This window comes from Clupea harengus, chromosome 23 (assembly GCF_900700415.2).
Source record: "Clupea harengus chromosome 23, Ch_v2.0.2, whole genome shotgun sequence".
Classification (NCBI taxonomy): Eukaryota; Metazoa; Chordata; class Actinopteri; order Clupeiformes; family Clupeidae; genus Clupea; species Clupea harengus.
The window spans coordinates 6,120,899-6,142,772 of NC_045174.1; the positions used below are offsets into that span (position 1 = coordinate 6,120,899).

Genomic DNA, 21,874 nt, shown 5'->3' on the forward strand with positions numbered 1-21,874 from the left:
CAGTGAGAAGAAAGAGGGGGCTTTCTGTGTGTGGACGGCTGCAGAGATTAGACAGCTACTGTCTGAGATCGTAGAAGGGGCCACTGGTGGAGCCACACAGGCAGACATCTTCATGCACCACTATGGTGTCAAAGAGCAAGGCAACGTGGAGCCTGAGCAGGTGTGTGTGTGTGGGTGTGTGTGTGTGTGTGTCTGTGTGTCTGTGTGTCTGTGTGTCTGTGTGTGTGTGTGTGTGTGTCTGTGTGTCTGTGTGTCTGTGTGTCTGTGTGTCTGTGTGTCTGTGTGTGTGGGTGTGTGGGGGTGTGGGGGTGTGTGTGTGTGAACGTTAGACAATATTCAGGCACAATGCAACTGGCAAAGGTTTGCATCCTACCAACGTGAAAAGCTACTGAGCATATTGAATATATGGATATATATATATATATATATGTGGATTTATGCATTATGAACAGAAGTTTACCAGCTTTTTACTGTCTTGGAGGGCAGGATCCACATGGGGAGTTGCTGGGTCAGAATGTGCTTATTGTCCGCTACTCTGTGGAGCTCACAGCAGCCCAGTTTGGCCTGGATTTGGAGAGGGTTACTGAGATCCTGGCCAGCAGCAGGACCAAGCTGGCTGAAGTGAGAAGAGCACGACCCCCACCCCACCTGGACTCCAAGATGCTGGCCTCTTGGAACGGTAGGGGTTCAAGACTCTGGAAAAATACCAGAGGGCTCATTTTCAATGACTGGCCATTCACAGCTCATGTGCCTTTTTAGAATTCCCACAGGATTAGGCCATGTCAGGATAAGAAATCTGAAAAATTCAGTTAATGAAGAAAAATTCAGTCACACATACTGGTTAGACGTGTAGATATACTTCGCCTCCAAGGTTTACTGATAGCGCGTTAAAACTAATCATCAGTGAAATGCTATGACAGCTAACTAGCCTGTGACATAAGCTGTTCTGGCATGAAAAATGATAAGAGCTTAGAGCGACAATTGTCTGTAATGGTAACATGACAGAGATTTTCGTGAACCAGAGTGATGACTAATAACAGGACAGGGTTTATGCCAAGCCAAGCTTGTGCCAATGTTTATTATAGTCTCATGACACAGGTTTCAAGCAAAGTGATACCATTTATTCCTATACAGTTCTTTGGCAGTACTTGATAAAGAAGTAGACCTTTACAAAATAATTCATTGTATTTGATACAGAAAATATGCATACCATATGCAAATCATATTTCCTGTTAACAGTTAATCAGTTAAGTTATGTACATGAACTTGTGATTGTGATGAAGAATAGTTGTTTCTCTTATTATGACCACCACTGCAGCGCCAATAGGAGTTGCATGATCCTAGCTCATTAAGACTCATTTGTGAAATAGCGCCACCTAGTGCATAATGTTCAAAGCAAAACCTAGCATTTCACTAGCTAATATCCTGTGATGTTAAGATTCAAACTTCACGAAATTTCACACCCTGCATCGTAACCACATTCTTTGGATCACAAAATGATTGCCAAAGGTCAATCAGAATTCAGTAGCTGATACATGCCTGTGATGTAAAGGTACAAACTTGAAAATGTATAGTCTCACTCATAACAGCATATTTCAAATGGACCCAATTTGAAATAAATGCTTCTTGCTGTGTGCGCTGTGCACGCCTGGGGGTTGGAAGGCCCAAGAAGCCTTAGTGTCCAGGGCCCCCTTGATAATCTATCAATGCTCACTCGCTCACTCTGTGCTCCGGTCATATATGCGCTACGTCTAGTTGAGTGTTATATTCATCAGTGAAAGGATGGTAAAAAAACATTGGGCCTCATTCTCGAACGCAGTTAAGAAGAATTTAAGAGGAATTTAAGAGGAATTGGATTTAGGACAACATTCGGCATTCATGAAAGTTTTCTCATCTGGGATTTGCTCTGAACTTCAGAAGACTTTCCGAACTCGAAATAGCAGTCGTAACTCGGCCAGAGTTTTCTCAAATGCGATTCCTTAAAAAACCACAAGATGGCCCCGTGGGCCATCTTGTGGTTTTTTGAGGAATCGCATTTAAGAAAACTCTCCGTGTTAATGAATTTGTGAGAAATCGTTGGTGATTGCGTTCACATCAACTCTACAGATCCTCGGATTAAAGTATCATTAACAATTTACGTTTCACATGTAGGCCTATAGTCATGATTCTACGAGGCACCGTGATGTCATAAAATAAATAAAAGGACTACACCGGAATGCTGCGCTCGTCTAGTGAGCGTCGTTTGGCACTGCCGTCTGTGCAAGTACGGCAATCCAGAATTTTCAAGTAGTTCCACGTTGGTGGAACGAACTGCCTAGCACTACCAGAGCAGGCGCGTCCCTCTCTACCTTTAAGAAGCTTTTGAAGACCCAACTCTTCAGAGAGCACCTCCCTTCCTAACTGGCACTTCGACTAGTGCTTAACTTGCACTTATAGCAGTTACATTCCTGCACTTCGTTTTTATTTCCTATTTCGTTTTTCTATTTCTTATGTAAAGTAGTATTTATTGTTACACTAGGTCTCTATTGCTCGTAGCTTGACTGTTCTATCCCTTGTACGTCGCTTTGGACAAAAGTGTCTGCTAAATGACTAAATGTAATGTACACGAAACCGCTTTGACATGACTCGTTTACGAGTTGCTTTCGTGTAGATTCGGTCGATTCCGACTGCACACGTCACTACGGTTGCGTGCCCTTATAAGGAGCTGGCAGGGCGTGTATGTATGCAAATTCAGGAGCACGAGAACGCGCTTTCAATTTAAGAAAACTCTTCCGGGGGAGCACAGCCCAGAAAACTTCTGCTGCGTAGGACCGCATTTTCAAGCGTGCATGAATTTGGCGGATGTCTTTTGCTTACGTTGTTTTTCCGAAGCCCGTAAGAAACATTTCAGAAGAAACTTCAGAAAATGTTCGAGAATGAGGGCCATTCATCTCTTGTACTTTTTCAGGTTCTTCTCAGGTTGCTCAACTGTCACTATTTTTAACATGAACCTTTTCACAGTCTTCAGGAGTTCCTTAGAGCCATTTGAAGGATTGGGTGAATAATGCCCTGGAGGACAATAGTGACTAATGAATTAGAAGCCTGGACTAAATGGCATTGTTTAATTAAAGTCTTTATGCACACCATCACTCCATTCCCCCTTGCTAATTCAAAGCCATTTGATATCCTTATCTATAGTTACTTCCCTTCACTTTCTGGATAAATCAAAATTGATAGCCTGCTTGTGGTGTAGGAAGATATCCAGAGGTTTGACAAAGCAATGGGTCAGCAGTTATAAGGCTCTGCTACAATAATAAATGACACTATTGTTGGGCCTCATTTATCCAAAGAGCGCTGAGTGCAAGACGTGCAAAGCACTAATGTGTGCTGTAATGTTAAAAAGCCTTTATTTAAAGGATGGCCATCACGTTGCCCCTAGAAGTCCTTCGTTAGGCCACAGCGTTGGTTGTAATCAGCATTAGTGTGTTACACATACATAAGGCATAGTTGTTGTTGTTAGTTAGCTACAAGACCAAGGGTTAACACTACTGTTACATGAGGAGTAAATAGTATAACAGATGGTGAAGAGACAGATACAAAGACTCATGATTCAAGTCCAGTTCGGAATTATGCTTCTCACAATGCTGGTGAGATCAAAAATGAGAGTGTTATGTTTTTAGAAGTAATGCAATACATGTGTGTCCTTGATAATGATTTTATGTGTGTGAAATATGGTGACTATTTACGTTGGCATAGTCAAATAATGAGAGTTCGGTACATGGAACATGGAACTGACATGCTGTGAACCTCAAATAGGACGGTAAAATGGGACATTGCCAAAATCTAAACCTAAACTGTTTTGTTCCAGCTGTGACTCATTCCTATTAAATGTACATACACCAGCCCATGTTCTAGCCCAGGCAGTATTACCATGGACCTGCAAAGCCGAATCTTCAGCAGTTCTGCAGGTTCTGTGAAGAACAAAACAACAACAATGGAGCAATAACAAGGAAAATGGCAGCCGAACTGAACTGTGAACAGGCATGGCTGACGTTCATCTTTAACCGGATCCCGGACAACTTTAATTCAAAGTTGTTCATTTGCAATGCACATTTCACTCCAGACAGTTCCTCAAACCTTGGACAATATTGAGCAGGCTTCGCTCATATGTTTGTTCCAAGTGTTGTCATTGGCTGAATTGCAGGACATTCTGCGAAGTATGGGAGCTGCGCCATGATGCACTTGCAGAGCAACACCATCATAGACATACAGCTGGTGCAGGTATGTGGATAATCACTTCAGACTATGGTAACATATTGTTGATGTTGAAACTGTTGAAAAATTATCAGTATATTACTTTTTAAATGCCACATCAGCAGTGACCCAATTTATCAAATTCGTAACAAATTTGTCACAGACAGCTTACATAACAGTCACCAATTTTTACATAGAGTGGTAGAGATGTCTGTTTTTCATAACCTCTTCATAAGAAATATGTTATTTATGTAGTTATTATATATGCATTGTAAATGTTCATGTGTTTCTACACAGATGAATGAGGTAGGGGGAAGCTACCACACGGAGAGGGAGGGACTTAGAAGAAGCTTGGATCTTCTGGAGGTAAGTGAAGTTGAACTGCATTGTCACTGAATATCACCCTCAGATCCAAAGGTTGCTAAAAGATTGTAAAATTAACTGCAAGTATGATATATGGCACACAGAGAAAGGTAATGCTTGCAGAAATGCTCTCAGAAAATGATTTTTTATCTGTGATACAGTGGCATACAAAGGCACCCCTGGTCAAAAATTCTGTTTCTCTGAATGGCTAATTGAGTAAAAGATTACCTGATTTCCATAAGGCATAAAGTTAAAGATATTTATATTATTTTATATTATTATATTTTTTATATTTTAAGCAAAGCTGCATGGTCAGTACGTAGTTTTCAACCCATTCTTCCTGGCAAGGGGCTCATAGTTATACTCCTCTTAGGCCCTATGGCATGTGCGGCTCCTTTTAGGTCTATCCATAGATGTTTAGGTCAGGGTGCTGTGAGGATCATGGCCAAACCTTCAGCTTGCACCTCTTGAGGTAGTCCACTGTGGATTTCAAGGTGTGTACAGGATCATTATCCTCTTGAGGTAGTCCACTGTGGATTTCAAGGTGTGTACAGGATCATTATCCTCTTGAGGTAGTCCACTGTGGATTTCAAGGTGTGTACAGGATCATTATCCTCTTGAGGTAGTCCACTGTGGATTTCAAGGTGTGTACAGGATCATTATCCTCTTGAGGTAGTCCACTGTGGATTTCAAGGTGTGTACAGGATCATTATCCTCTTGAGGTAGTCCACTGTGGATGTCAAGGTGTGTACAGGATCATTATCCTCTTGAGGTAGTCCACTGTGGATTTCAAGGTGTGTTTAGGATCATTATCCTCTTGAGGTAGTCCACTGTGGATGTCAAGGTGTGTACAGGATCATTATCCTCTTGAGGTAGTCCACTGTGGATGTCAAGGTGTGTACAGGATCATTATCCTGTTGAGGTAGTCCACTGTGGATGTCAAGGTGTGTACAGGATCATTATCCTCTTGAGGTAGTCCACTGTGGATGTCAAGGTGTGTACAGGATCATTATCCTCTTGAGGTAGTCCACTGTGGATGTCAAGGTGTGTACAGGATCATTATCCTCTTGAGGTAGTCCACTGTGGATGTCAAGGTGTGTACAGGATCATTATCCTGTTGAGGTAGTCCACTGTGGATGTCAAGGTGTGTACAGGATCATTATCCTGTTGTAGAAGCCATCCTCTTTTCATCCTCAGCTTTTTTACAGACGCTGTGATGTTTGCTTCCAGAATTGTACTGGTAGCAACACAACACCACCCCCCATACTATTGTAGAGGTGTTCTTTTCATGAAATTCTGCACCCTTTTTTCTCTAAACATACCTTTACTCATTGCTGCCAAAAAGTTCTACTTAAAATGTCATCAGTCCGCCGCACTTGTTTCCAAAATGCAAATTTGTTTAAATATTCCTTCTGATGCTGAATTCTGTGGTGAGGACACAGGACAGGTTTTCTTCTAATTACTTTTTCCTGAAGGTCTTCTGCAGTCAGACAGCATCGTATGTTAAACTAGCGATCCTATGAGCAGTTCTATCTCAAAGTTTTGGCCTTGGTCTTTCAGACCTCAACATGACCTCCACCATTCCTCTTAACTGCCATTTGTTAATTACATTAGGAACTGAGGACATGGCTGCCTGCACCTTACGAACCTGAACCTTACCACCTTACAACCTTCCCCTGCTTTGTGGGCATCAATTATTTTAATCTTTCAGAGTTCTATGCAGTTGCTTAGAGGAGCCCATGGCTGCTGCTAGGACAAGGTTTGAGGAGTCAGGATATTCATAAAGCTTTGAAATTTGCATCACCTGGCCTTTCCTAATGGTGATTGTGAACAAGCCATAGCCCTAACAAGCTAATTAAGGTCTGAGCGCTCAAATCTGTTGGGGTGCCCAAACTTTTGCATGGTGCTGCTTTCATTTTTTCACTCTAAAAGTGTATAAAACAAAAATAACACACTAATCTTACTTAAAATGTTGAAAAGAATGTTCCATCTTTAACTTTTTTCCTTTTTGGAGATCAGTTCATCTCACTTAACTATTCACAGTAACAGAACATTTTGACCAGGGGTGCCCAAACCTTTGCATGCCACTTTGCATCACGTAATCTTACTTCATTAGGGTTGCCAAAGAAGTTGGACAGAATTGGCTATGAAAATGACTGCAATTTCATGGAGAAGTGGCATAGAAATATCACAAACCATCTGTATTGGTCTGCTACAAGCTCTGATTCAGAACCAAAGAAGGTAGCCAAATGGGCATCTCTCATGAACCACAAACATTCACTAACATTCTGAGTGCCTAAGGCCTGTTCAAGTCGTTTCAACCAGGTGCATAATCTAAATGTGTTATTTACTAAAACAGTGATTAACATTGACCGGGCATCTTACGTAAATCCAATATTCATGTGTTCTGTCACTAACATTATATTGATTTTTCCCCAAGGTTCGACAGGACTGAACAAGTTACATAAGGTCCTGATGACCAAGAAAGCCCTTTCTGATGTGGAGAAGCTGAGCCCACACTACCAGACGTCAATCGTGGAGTCATTTCACAGCGCCATCTTGCCCTTTGCACGCAAACGTGTGGTCTTCCCCTTCACTGGAATGCTATACAGGTATGTCTTCTCCCTGACAACTTGAGCATATGTCAGAATATAACACTCAGTAAAAAGGTGTACATGAAAGAGGGCACACCAAAGGATTCTGTTTTTGTCTGTGAAGGTGTGAATCATGAATCAATATATGTTCATGGTCAGTAGCCGAACAATATATCATGGTCAGTAGCCGAGCATCTAATGCAAATCACTTAGGGGCTGTTCTAACTGAGGGCACTTGTAACAACACAGGCAATGCAGTCTTTAGAAGAGCACAGCGTACTGAGAATATGATATAGCTTTATGTTATCACTATTATTCCATTTTTGATCATTTACCTACTTTTCTTTGGGTGTATAAATACAAATGTGACTTATTCACAATGGCAATATGAACCTTTTTCCTGGTTATTTGTTTTGTGGTTTAGGTTGTACCTGGCAGCAACTCACTTCAATCAGAACGCTGACCGTCCACAAATGACAACACCGAAAGGGAAACTTGTATACAAGCTTCTTTTTCCAAAAGCCAAAGAGGGAGGACACTCTGTCAAACCAGTTAAGACAGATCCAACAAACAATACTCCAAATGTATAAAGGAACAAATCAAAGGTGCAAATTAATAGAAAGACCTTTCCACACTATGGTCAAAGACTATGGTCTCAACTTGATGGCGCATGTCTTTGATGAGGTTGCCCTTGACCCCCTCCCTTATGTGGATGCCGTCCAGCGGATGCACTGTCCTGCAGCATCAGGAAACTCCCTTCGCAGGATCATCATGATGGGATGACAACACATACACTTCGTTCAACGAAACCCCAGCACCAGCTGACAAACCACCTGTAGGCCAAATGTTTTCATCGCCTGCAGAGAGAGGAAGAGGAGGAAAGCACATATTGATTGTTTTAGTATTTCTTTGGTTCCGAGTGTATTATTGGGTAATGTCTGTATGATGCTAAGGCATAATAAAGGTGTCACATCAGTCAGTATGTTCATCATTATTACAAGTCCCTTCATTTCTAACTTAGATCAGACTGTAAGCCTGTGGCACTGTGCTGAACTCATAATGTAGTATGGATGTACCAGCACTGCATGTATTTGCATTATTTATGTCAGATTGTGTCAGCCATGGTCAACTCTATAAACATTCATCGCATTTTGCAATGAATATATATTTAGGCCAGGATGGTCAGTCATGCATGATATGCGGTAAGGAACTTGACTCATTCTTTTCATGACCTGCAAAAGGAAAACAATAATGGCCCTGTTATGACACTAATCTTTCATACTTTTGAGTTGAGTGAATTTGTATCCAGTTGAGATACTTGTTGTATTTCCCTGCAATATACGTATATTTTCTCTTTCGAGGGACATTCAAGCAAGCAAAACAATACAAAATACTGAATAAATGCATTTTATTAACCGCACCGTTTGACCGCAAACATACTAACCCCCCTCCCATACGCCCCTGAACCTGGGGATTAACCACAGGGCTGTAAACATTTAACAAAATCAATGTATAAACTGCAGGTAATAGTCGGGAAAATACGGTAAGGCTTCTGCGCTGAAGAGCATTCTATCTATCCCAGTCATATACAGTACCTAGTCTGTGATTACCTTTTGCATGGTTATACTAATATAATTCAGTCTGAGAGGTGTTCTTGGTGGACAGATTCAAGGACACATCTGAGGCTTGGAAAGAGAGTATGTAACTATCTTAATGGTTGTGCTGACACCGTACCTCCAGCTCATAAATTGTTCTGTTTCAGTCAGTTTTATGTCTTTATGACATTGCACATGTGACCTGCCAGCTCTTTTCATTTTCTGTCTAAAAGCCTGAGACACATGACTCATGTAACTGGGTATGACAATGAGCAAGTCCTTTATGAATGGATTATGGATGTTAAAATTTTCAAAATGACGCAAAATGGGACATTTTTTAATATTATGAATACATACTCTATTCCAGTGGTTCCCAAACTTTTTACAGTCCCGTACCCCTTCAGACATTCAATCTCCAGCTACGTACCATGCCCCCTCCCCCCGCACACATATTCAGCATATAACACTTGAAACTTTTAAATTGTCAGGGTAGGTCACTAACCGGCGCTGCCACGCCCCCTCCCCCGCGCACATATTCAGCCTATAACACTTCAAACTGTCAGGGTAGGTCACGTCTAACCTACCTGTAGCTATTTTTGCCAGTGTAATTATTTCGCTGAATATGGGTATACATGAGTATTTCTGGCAATGCGACTTGGCTATTCAGACTATTTAAGATTTCATGTCTATTTATAGCTCTGTTTGAAAATGTAATGGGCTTTTTCACTTTGAAAACGCATATAAAAATGTCTCCCCGCATACACCCTGAACCACTTTGCGTACCCCTGGGGGTACGAGTACCCCAGTTTGGGAATGCTCTATTGCTCTATTCGATATGATTTTGTTAATCTCTGTAGGGTCATAAAAGTGTTCGTAGAAAAATCACAAATCATTCAAATCAAATCATGGTAGAAAGAAAGCTTTAAACTGTAGGTAGAATAGATAGATAGATAGAAAAGCCTTTATTGTCATTGTATTTATACAACGAAATTTTGAGTGCTTCTCCTGTAGGTAATCTTCCATGGTTCGATTTTAATATCTAATATTTTAATAGTTCTCACATACATTTCTTACATGTTACACTAATGCAAACTAATATTTTCTTCTCTGTCTCCCTCACCCCAGGTTTGATGTTGTCTGGGTTTGCGCGTGTGGGAGCTGCACTGGGGGATAAGGCCCTGCTGAAGAGAGCTGAAGAGGCAGCTCACTTCCTGAAGAGGCACCTTTGGGATGAGGGGGACCGAAGGATGCTGCACTCCTGTTACCGTGGCGAGGAGATGGAGGTGGAACAGATGTAAGCCTGCAGCATTCTCTGTCTTAGAAGTGTCCTTAAAGTTAGTATGCTGCTTCATTCTCTGTCTTAGAAGTGTCCTTTAAGTTAGTATGCTGCTTCATTCTCTGTCTTAGAATTTCTACTAAAAGTTAGTATGCTGGTTCAGAAACAAACCTTGGCCTGCCTGAATATGTCCTTCACAAAGTCTTTACTTAATTTAATTGGATAGTAAGATTTGTCTTAGAAAATGTCTTAGAATGTTAAAGTTGAGTGATTTCATTAATCTGGCCATGACTGACTGTAGAAGATAACAATGGTTTCTCTATGATAGTAAAAAGCAAAATAGACAGCCAAGATTAGCAGAAATGTCGGAGTGCACATTGGTTTATGGACAGGTTCATTATTGAAGAAACACAGAACACTTATATGCCATATCTTCACATAAATTGTCAAGGCAGTCAATGCCCTGTGATATAACAGTACCATGGTACTATTGATAAAATAGCTCTCAGATTATCTGACGGTATGACTGCATGTGAAACAGCCTATTATTGCCCATGATTGCAATGCCATGACAATTACTAATAACAATAATATGACAATGACTTGTCAAGGAAAATGACAATCATAATGACTAATAACATGTCATCGTATCTGCGAGATCATGTTTATGACTTTTTATGCAGGGCTCAAGTGAAGTTTTACCTGGGTTTATAACATGTATAACATGGTTAATAATAGGACAGCATGAACTAAATCTGATCCAATTTGTTCTATGCAACAGAACATCATATAGCTTTTGGTCCAGTACTTGGTAGTACTACAGGGTTGACAGTGTTGAGTGTTTTGATGTGTTTGGTGAAAACTTTCCACTGAAATAAGTGACGTGACGTGAAGTGAAGTGAAATAAGTGTATCGTGTCTCTGTCACTGCCTTCAGAGCTGACACTTCACTTATATTGAAGAAATCCCCACAGGTTCCACACTACATGCAGTGAATAGATACTGCTGAAACAAGTGCTTAGAGTGAGACTAAAATCATCCAGGGAATACTCTCCACAGAGGTGCAAACACGTGTGACAACTGTTGATGAAAAATGATCTGGCTCTCTTAGCCATTTATCATGCTGCTTACGACCTACCGTGCTCTAGAAAGGTTCCCACTCCCCATTGCACATTCTGCCCAGAAAGTAGCACACCTATCTAATGTGCACAATCAGCTCTTGTTCTTTTTTCAGTACTGCTGTGGGATAAACAGATTTCAGCACTGTTCCTTAGGAGTCATAGACACGTACAAACATCAAACCTACGAAACATTCATTCAACGGTTAAATCCACAGGCACTGTTTTTTAAGCCTATGGCACAGATGCGATCTCAGCGTGTTGGTGCAACAAAAAAGTTTTCATTCATCATTCAAAGGGCTGGGTGTAGGTGCAGTGTGGAGATGATGATGGATAGCTTCGTAATAAGTATAAACATGAAATGTTTGACCATTTACAAACAGGGTAAAAAAACAAACACCTAAGCCCAGTGATAAAACATAGAGTGCAGAGAAGGCTTGTCTTCTGGACTGATATCAAACATGCACTTTGGTTGTGCACTTTTAGCTAACCTCAGACTTCAGGTAATGAGCTGGGCATGAACGCTCCTTGCTGTGTTACAACAGTAATGAGTGGTTGTAGCATGCAATCCCACAAAGTATTGCCCATAGTCAGCGTGGCCTCATTTTTGAGAGCCTTTCTCATTTATTGACCCTGTTTGCACCAGCAGCAGTTATATCCGAACGCTTACCGTAGCCTTTTCCATATACTGTATATGCAGAGATAATTATCTTTTTTTTCTGCACGTCTAAATCACCATCCTAATTATGCTGAGGCCTCAGGGCTAAAGGGGTGGCAGACATGCAGTTTGTCTTCCTTGTCTTGAATAATAAATTCACTAACATTCTTGGTAACCAAGCTTAACCATTTGTTGTCAACACTTCTATACCCTGGACTAGACTAGACATTACAATGGAAGGAAAGCAAAAACATTTCATGTGTAGATCTCACTTTTGTTAAACATATGTAGTTTTAATTGTATACCATTTCATAGTTAATCAAGTCTTTTATAACATCAGGTGTATAATAAAAGGTTGAGTTATGGGTTCGTTTTGATAACGCTGCTTGTGAAAATGAGTGGTTACTGTAGTATGTAATATTGTAATATGTATAATAATGATACTGTTGCTAAACTATGAATCCACTTGTTTCTCTGCGAGGATAATGCACAGTAAACTTCATAATTTGTTAGGCTCAGGCTCATAAAACAAGGTGCCTTGCCCTCTTTGCCGTGACTAATTTTCCCTCTTTCTCTCTTTCATAATGTTCTGTATTTCAACAAGAGTCAATGTCAAATCCCTGTAGTTTAGGATTCTGTTATTGACACTATGATATTAGGTTATGAAAGGTTATATATTATATACAAACTAGTCTCAACAAAGGAGCAAATGCTTAAAAATGAGCCTTGCTTCTCATCCATTCTGGTATTCAAACAACGGCAACACCTATTGCAGATGAAATGAGACCAGGGTAACGGATCTCCCTGTTGGCTATTAAACACTAGAAGGATGCGGTGGCACCAAGCTGCCCAGATTTCAAGACTCCAATGGGCTGGCATTTGGTCCAGAAGGAGGGAGTGGGAGGAGTGATGGTTGAGGTCATAGCTTCAGGGTTCCTGACCTTGCCACCTTGTCCTCCATTAGACTGCCTCCAACACTGCCCTATCTCTAGTTCTGTCACCCTCTGTCCCACCACACTCAGTGGACTCCAGGGGCACTCTGCAAACCAGGGCTGGGGAATCTTAGGATGAAGGGGTCTCTGAAGAGGTATCTCCATGTTCCCATGAATCAACGATTAGTCATAAGTTGGAAAAAATAATTTGACCCAACTTTGTAGCAATGCAATCACATGTGAGCAGCAGCCTTGTGACTTTGTAAGGTCACAACAATATTTAGATTTAGAATGGTTTAGTATAATGTAATTAATTTAATGCACAAAAAAAAAACTTTGTTGATGCAGATATCTCAAGAAATATTAAAGGTGTTCTTTTTTTAACCCACACCTTTTTTTCCACTAGAGAATCACCAATTGCAGGCTTCCTGGATGATTATGCCTATGTGGTGGCTGGGCTGCTGGATCTGTTCGAGGCCACACAGGCAGTGGAATGGCTCCAATGGGCTGAAGAACTCCAGCTGAAGCAGGACCAATTGTTCTGGGACGATCAAGGCGGTGGCTACTTCTGCAGTGACCCGAGTGACCCCACTGTGCTTCTGAAGCTCAAGCAGGGTAAATGTCCATCTCAAATTGCTGTCATTATGTATGTTTTCATGCAGTGTCCCTGTGGAAGGAATATCAAGTCCCTTTGAATGAAACAGTAGGTAGTGTATGTACAATAGGTACCAGCCTCACACGGGCACCAGAATAATGTAATACTTACCTTGTGGACGGGTGCCAAGTAAACGTGGGTGCAATTGTGCATAAATATTAATACTTCTAATGGGGGCCACCAACATAATTCAACACAACAGAAGATCAATTAAATTGAACACATGGCGGCACCACAAAAAGTGTGGGGTCTACCATTGTGGTCAAAATAAAAATCAACCTAATAATATATACTATTCTATCAATTTTGAACTAATTAAATTACTAACTACAGCCAAAATGACTTCATCAATAGCTAGTAAAGCTTGAAGGTCTTAGAAGTTCTAAATAGAAGAGGTTGGCAGTATTCTCTCTTGTGCAACATTAAATAGACCAGCATATACAATCAAAAACATATATTTACAAAATGATCAGAAGTAAAACACACAATATGTAATCTAACTAGATGTACCTGACTAATGAACTTAAAGGAAGTGTGTGTGCATGAAGGAGTAGGAGACTCTGTGTGTGTGTGTGTGTGTGTGTGTGTGTGTTGTGTACGCCAGGAAGAATTTGAGTGTGTGTTTCTTTGTTCGGTCTCAGATGTGAGTGCATGTGTGAACATACATGTGATATCAGACAAAGAACTAGCCTATGAGAACGAATTCCAAGTGTACCAACAGTAGTTATGATGTATGTATTTGTCTCCTGCTTTTTTGTGATCTATCCTGCTTAGACTGTGAGTGTTGACTTGCTCACGTTCATAGTGGTTACAAGATAACAATGGGATTAGTCCATAGGGTGAGCATCTTTTACCACCTTTATTTCCACAGAGGGAGGTCGACTGCCAGTATCTATGCTTTAAACCTATACGGAGATTTCTTTTTCTTTTATGTATTTTACAGTCATGAAAAGTACTTGAAAAAAACATGCTAGCTTAAAACATAAAAACCCAGATCTAAAGTCATGACAGAACTGGTATTATATCTTTTCCCTGCAAATTGGTTCAGGTGCTCAAGCTCACCCAATCCCAGCACACCGCGCTGACCTCTAAGACAGACGGCACTGACATGATTGATATGTGAGGTAGAGAATGAAGAAGCAAACCATCGCTGCTGTTTTTTGACAAACTAAAATTGACAGAAGAAAGATTTCTCATCCTGGGAAAGTGACTGGGACATTATATAGTCTGGTATGGTCTGGGCATGAGAGTGTAGACTTGGATCAGACGCCGCACTGCTGCCACCACACAGAGGCAGAGACCAGAGGCCAGCTCTGTCCTGTCACGGAAAGACAAATAACCTCCACAGCGCCACACATCCCTGATTTCACACTCTGTCCCTGGAGCCGGCAGTGTTTAACCTCCATCTGCCATGCTCTCACAACATGGCATCCACAAGAAGGAGATAAACGGCTTTCTGGTGTGTGTGTGTGTGTGTGTGTGTGTGTGTGTGTGTGTGTGTGTGTGTGTGTGTGTGTGTGTGTGTGTGTGTGTGTGTGTGTGTGTGTGTGTGTGTGTGTGTGTGTGTGTGTGTGTGTGTGTGTGTGTGTGTGTGTGTGTTTGTACTCTGAAAATGAAGTGTATGAGGGCTTTGTTTAGTGTGTCCCCAGCCTAGAATGAAATCTCCTTGTTTTTGTCTTGGTGTCTGTGTGTTTGTTGAAGTAATGTGTATAATGCGTATAGTTTGAAGTTGGAGAGGTGAGCATCTATACTGTGCAGGAGCATACTAAAATTAAATAAATAGAAATGTCAAATACAAAATGTTTTGTGAAGGACAAAAGAATTAGAAACCCACTAAAGCAGTTTTATGGAAAAGAGTTATGCTTGGCAATGTTCGGAGTCAGTTCCCTTATCTGATGTAATATGTGACTCCTAGTCCAGTGAAGAAATTCTTCTACAGATATTTGGGGTTGTGGGAGGGTATTATGACAACAAAATACCTCACAGACATAAAAAGGGTTTACATTTGAAAGATCAATGAGCTGGGCATTACACATTTGACGCAAATGGCCCAACCGCAACATCACAGGACACTAGAATGGGATAGGTGGAATTTCTTGAGGCATTTGCATTGTTAGATTTACGCCACAAACAGCACTTTGAGGGTTGGCCAAAAAGCCACAAAAACCTTAACAACTCAAAACAAGAGTCAATACCAATGCAAATTTTACTTGGGCGCTACCCACATAATCAGCTGTGCTGCTCATTCCACAAATGCATGATCCTTACAAGTTGGACATTATTGTAAATGTAAATAAACAGGCTTTCCAACGATATAAAATACAATGCCAATTAGCATTGTAACAATAGAGAAATAATTGACCAAACACAATTTTTCTTTCCGAGTTTATATATATATATAGGCGAGCTAGCCCATAAAGATGGAGACAGACACAGAGATCCAGGTTTAAAGGCAAGTCCCCTACCCCATGCACCACACGACCCCAGGAGATACCGTGTTAGATCATTAGTGCAACTCCTGTGCCCCATCCATTAGCACGGCCCCAGGAGTGCCAAAGAACACACACCAGACCTCAGCACAGCAGACGGGCATGACAGACTGCACCAGAAGAGGGGCTACACTAAGGCATGAAACATCAGTGATACACGGATGGAATAATAACAATAACAATAATAATAATAATAATAATAACAGTCGCCCCCAGCACAAACCTGACAATCGGCACAAGCCCGTGACACCGGCCCTCGTTGTGACAGCGGTTGTGCTCAATGGCTCGGTGTCGGTCCATGATCTCTCCCTCCATTCGTCAAGGGGGTGCCATCGCACTTTTGACACCAATGTGGCGAGCTAGCCCAGAAGAATGGACAGAGATGGACAGAGATCTCAGGCATTACCCCAAAGCATTATGGGGCAAACTATTACACACATGGAAGCGTGCTACCTCCCAGCACGCTACAATAACAGTAAAAACCAATGGAAGAGGGAAACACATCAGAGAAAGATAATTGTGGCAGTAGTAGTAACAGTTTTGTAAAGGTTGAACAGGCTGTGTGTTGGTCTGTTTGATGGAGTATCAGGACACTGGCACCAAAGCAGACCTGCAATTGGTGTGTGCCTTAAATACGTGTAACCATACTAACATGTTGATTTATAATTGGCTTTCGCCTGACACTTAGCTGACAATGATGCAACGCTGCTGGGGTTCTGGTGCGCTCATTAGTTCCATGTGAAATGTATGAATGATCTTACTGCGCCAGTAAGATTCAGAATGTTTATCCACAAATTCTGTATCCACAAATCCAAAATACAATGTTAATTTTAGCATCAATACAGAATCTTTCATGAGAATATTCCAAGAATCCACCCCAGCTTAATAGCCCCTCTTCTCTGTATGTTTGCCTAGTTGCCTAAGGATCACCCACACCTCCCACTTTTCATGTAATATGAAGTCATCAGGTACACAGCATTCAGCTCAATCTCTCACTGGACTGTACATAAAGCCACAGTCAACCATCATGAGCCCATTTCAAACCACAATTCTTGTCAAGTTGATTTCAAGGCAGCTCCTAAATTCTTTAAATGTGGGGAACTCACTCTTGCATAAGTAAGACATTTTGGTCTAATCCGTCTTAGTAGTAGTTTGTGCCATGTGTTGCTCTGAATGAGAGTATGTTTCTATGTGCTGTTTCCAGATCAGGATGGAGCAGAGCCCAGAGCCGACTCTGTGTCAGCTCTGAATGAGAGTATGTCTCTATGTGCTGTTTCCAGATCAGGATGGAGCAGAGCCCAGTGCCAACTCTGTGTCAGCCCTGAATCTGCTCCGCCTCTCTCAGCTCACGGGCAAGCAGGATTGGATGGAACGCTGCCAGAGACTGTTGGCGGCCTTCTCTGATAGGCTGGTCAGAGTGCCTATTGCCTTGCCAGACATGGTTCGGGGCCTTATGGCTCTGCACTACTCCCTGAAGCAGGTATGTGGCTTGCCTATGGCCTCTCTCCTTTGAAAATTGAGTTGACTGATTTGTGTCTGGACTTACTATTGCAATGTAACTGAAAGTACAAATACTCATTTTAACAAATTATTTGTGAATATTATACATTGTCATGTTTTAGATTTAAAATCAGCCCAAATAGCCAGTGTGGAGTCAAGCTCGAATTTATGCGTCATGGAATTACGAGTGGGTGACTATCGACAGAAGTTCAAATCAAGTTTCAGTGATAAGAATACTACTTTTCCAAACTTTATTTCCCTTTCACCCCAGAACTAGTGTGGAGTTAATAAGAGGGAATAACAAGAGAAAGTCCTGTCATGACACATCAGTGTTCACCTGCAGAGGTAGCGCGTACGTGTAGGAGGAGGGAATAACAAGCTGAGGTCCAGACGGAGGGCAGATGCTTCCAAAGCACACCTGCTCACCTCATTACCACAGAACACAGGCAGCCTTGACCTCCTCTTCTGCCCCTCTCTTTCCCTTTCCCTCTCTCTCTCTCCTTTTTCCAACACTCACCCACTCCTTTTTTATCAACAGATCGTTATCTGTGGCCAGCCTGATGCAGAGGACACGGCCAACCTGATTGCCTGTGTCCACTCCCTGTTCCTGCCTCATAAAGTAAGTCTGCTCAAGTCTTTTCAGTTTTTAAGGTAAGAACAGAATTCAGAGGAAGGCCTTGGATGCCACCAACAGCAGCGTACTTATGGTGCATGCCAGTCGACCGGAAGTTTGTAGTTTTTAGCATTTTAACACTTCCTGGTTCCAAAGACAAATCCCTATGGAGAAATTAATGGGTTCTTCGCAAAATCAGTGAAAGAGAGGTCTGAGCAAAAAAACACCAGTAGAAAACCTAGGCAAACCATTTGGTCAGTTAAAATGGAGTTATCAGTCTGTCTTTTGTAACCAATCAATCTTGTCTACAGTTGTTGTCCACTTGTCTAAAGATGTTGCTACCACTATGCTAAAGTTGAAAAAAAGACGAACGACATCGTATTGATTGCCTCAACAGGATTTGAGACTAGCAGTGGTGACGTCAAACATGTACCCATCTGATTCAGTTGTCGGCTACAATTGCCAGTTTGCAACATGATCTATTTTGTGATGGAAACTATTTATTTCTAACTTCATGCAATCAATAGTTAAATTGTTCTGCTCAGGAACCATAGACATGAAAAGAAGCTAAACTTTTGCTGTTTTTGTTGGATATTGTATCATGGGGAAACATTGACTCACAACCCAGTGATAGCAGAGATCAGTATAGCCTAAATGTTTGGCCTACACTACTACATAGCCTAGAAAAAATGTATTTATTTATTAAGTGGCAAGAAAATGATTTGGGGTTCCAGGGGTGAACATTTTGACCATTACTGTGTTTGAACTGGCACCTTTCAAGCGTTTTAAGTCTGGGATTAAAAGGATCTCAGAAATGCATGGTTTACTACTAGGTCGTGTTGAAGTCATATTTCTTGCATAACCAATACTCAAATAAGTTAGCCTAGGCTAACATGCATGCATTTTGGTTTGTAAGGTGCTGGGAACATAGATTGAAATGTACATTAACCTTATGATGATTAACCTACTTGCATAGTGTAGTTAAAGCTAAAATGAGTGACCAGCAGATACAAACCTCATTCCGAAACTATAAGAGTCGTGTTGTCAACGGATGGCAAATTCAGGGATTTTAGTGTAATTATTAGCAAACCCCACCTCTGAAGTCATTTCGGAACTGTGTACATTTAAAACCACATAATGCCAGGAAGATCTGACATTCAATAGAAACGTGTTGGTACACCTGGAATTCATTGATTTAATCAGGAACATACGTGTGATTTAATCAAATCAAACTTTATTTGTACGGCGCATTTCATACAAGGAGGTAACACAATGCGCCTCACAGTAGGAGAGAAAGGGGGGGTTTACAAACAATTGTAAAAAACACAGATTTTCCAGAGATAAATAAACAGGCAATGACGTACTACCTAGGGATGCACCAATACCACTTTTTTACAAACCGATACGAGTATGAGTATTTTTATTTGTGTACTTGCCGTTACCGAGTACCGATACTTCTTAGATTTGGTCTCCATGAAAGTGCAATTAATTTGGAGGCAGATTTTATTCTATCCTCTGCAGATTGTCAAGCCTATAGTACAAAATTAACAGAAGGCTATCCCAAGCCAAAAATAAACAGAGCTTTCTGGTTTTAACAAAAAAAAGCCTTCAAACAGACAATATCACCACATTAGACAAAATGCAAATATAACCAAATAAAGGCAATTCAATTTGCTGCATAATTAACAACACAGTCTGCTTAACAAAAAGTGAACAGAACTGTTACTGGATTAGCACAAGAGCACATTTCAGTTACAAAAGGATCAAAAGAGTCTCCTGCTCAAGTACACAAACAATCACTTAACCTATGTGGCACTATAAGTCTTTCTCTCTACCTCTCTCTCTCTCTGTGTGTGCGTGCGCGTTTTTTTCTTTTGCAAGACATCAGTTAAGATTGGTTGCTTCGGTCTTGCGCCACTAGCATCAGTGAACTCTGTGTACTTAGCACTATGGTGCGTCTTCAGATGTTTAATCAAATTGCTTGTGTTAAACAAAGTACTTTCCTTTCCGCCCCTCCACACCGTAGCAGTGCAGATCTTACACTGTGCCTTACTCCTGTCGTCGTCATTTATCTTAAAATGAGCCCAAATCGCCGTTAAGGCAGCACAACAGAATTGCTAATCGCTAATGAGATGCTAGCGGCTAAATTTAGCGAAACCTGTATACTGAAATACTTTGAAACTATGACAAACTTTCCTAACACAGTCAAGCATCAAGCAAGTGCAACACAAGACACAAAAAGACGGCAAATAAGCTACTTACTAGTCCGGCAGAGAGTGGTAGGACAGGTAGGACAACAAATCACATTTTGTGTCTGCATAGCCCGACCAGTTTGATGCAATACTGTTGAGTGGTATCGGTGCTTGGTATCGGCAATTCAAAAACGAGTACGAGTATTTTAACGAAGTATCGGCCCGATACCCGATACTGGTATCGGTATCGGTGCATCCCTAGTACTAACCATACTGCCACCGTAAAGGACTGCTCAGCACGGTTTTCGTCAAACTAAGAGACAGCTGCTGGGTTCAGGGGGGGGGGGATGGGGTAGGGTTACCAAGCACTCATAAGAGACACAGATTTTGCCAGAGATAAATAAACAGGAAATAACGTACTAACCGCACTGGCACCGTAAAGGACTACTCAGCACGGTCATCATCAAACTAAGAGACAGCTGCTGGGGGGGGGGTTACAAACACTTGTAAAGAGACACAGATAAGTGAATAAATAAATGTTACATAAATGTTAAATAAATAATTTTTACAGATTACAAAACACTTATAAAGAGACACAGATTTTGCCAGAGATAAATAAACAGGAAATTACGTACTAACCGCACTGGCACCGTAAAGGACTGCTCAGCACAATTATCGTCAGACTAAGAGACAGCTGCTGGGGGGGGGGGGGGGGGGGGGGTGTACAAACACTTGAAAAGAGACAGAGATAAATAAATAAATGTATAAATGTTCCATAAATGTTAAATAAATACATTTTACAGTGAGTGATAAGCGAGATCAAAGAGGTATGTCTTAAGTGCATGTTTAAAGGTTAATGTGAAGATGGCCTAAATTGGCCACCCCCATGATGTGGGATGTATGATTGGTTGGAATGGGGTTGCAGATGGGAAACACACACGGCGCAGGAGACGGTGGCTTGCTCATTAAAAATAGCTATTTATTTACACGGGGGGATGCGACATCCACCCCAAAACAGACATTTACCAACTGAACAAAACTAAAGCCAAAAATAAACAACTACAAATCTGTGGTCACGAATCTCACAAGTACCTTGCCGCAGCCTTCTCCCAGCATGTTCAATCTGTGTCTCCCCTCACTAGACAGTGAGGCATACCTTATATAAGGCTGCCCATTGGGCTAAATTGGTCCGATCAATGTCAATTGGATTCCTCCACTGATGTGGGGGAACCCGGACCCAACCATTGGGGTAGGGGAGTCCAAGGTTCTCTCCCTTTGGTGCGAAGGGGGATGGATTTCACCTTCTCACACTTGCATAAATGGTCAGTACCTCTCCTCCAATCAATCACTCTAACTGTAGCCTGATGTCTCTTGAACTACACCCCCTGACCTGGTGGACAAGACCCCAAGTTACCTACAGAACTTTCTTTTTCTCTCTCCACTCTAAGAGGAGCAGATCACTCTTTTTCTCCCGGCTCTCAGGGGAGCTGCTACTCTCACAAACACAAAAAATGGTTCCAAAACACAGTTCAACAAAGTTCAGCTGCAATAATATTTAGGTGATCAACCATCAAAAAATAGTTTTGAACTTGGGCCAAAATGTATGAATCATAGTGACAAACTGCTTTGGTTATTAATGGGGATTCTCTATTGCCTT

At 41.4% G+C, this 21,874-nt stretch overlaps 1 protein-coding gene and 1 long non-coding RNA gene across 2 annotated transcripts in view; both read left to right on the top strand.

The window, feature by feature from the left end:
• Positions 1–21,874, top strand: part of LOC105903330 (spermatogenesis-associated protein 20) — a 29,982-nt gene that overhangs the window by 1,304 nt on the left and 6,804 nt on the right. Inside the window, exons 2-7 of the mRNA XM_031561528.1 lie at positions 4–160; positions 487–679; positions 9,911–10,079; positions 13,175–13,383; positions 17,193–17,392; positions 17,951–18,031. Coding sequence (XP_031417388.1) covers positions 4–160; positions 487–679; positions 9,911–10,079; positions 13,175–13,383; positions 17,193–17,392; positions 17,951–18,031 — 1,009 coding nt within the window. The remainder of the gene's footprint in view (positions 1–3; positions 161–486; positions 680–9,910; positions 10,080–13,174; positions 13,384–17,192; positions 17,393–17,950; positions 18,032–21,874) is intronic.
• Positions 5,846–8,165, top strand: LOC122128685. Its single transcript, XR_006151563.1, has 2 exons — positions 5,846–7,208; positions 7,615–8,165. It is a non-coding gene; the product is annotated as an uncharacterized LOC122128685 (long non-coding RNA).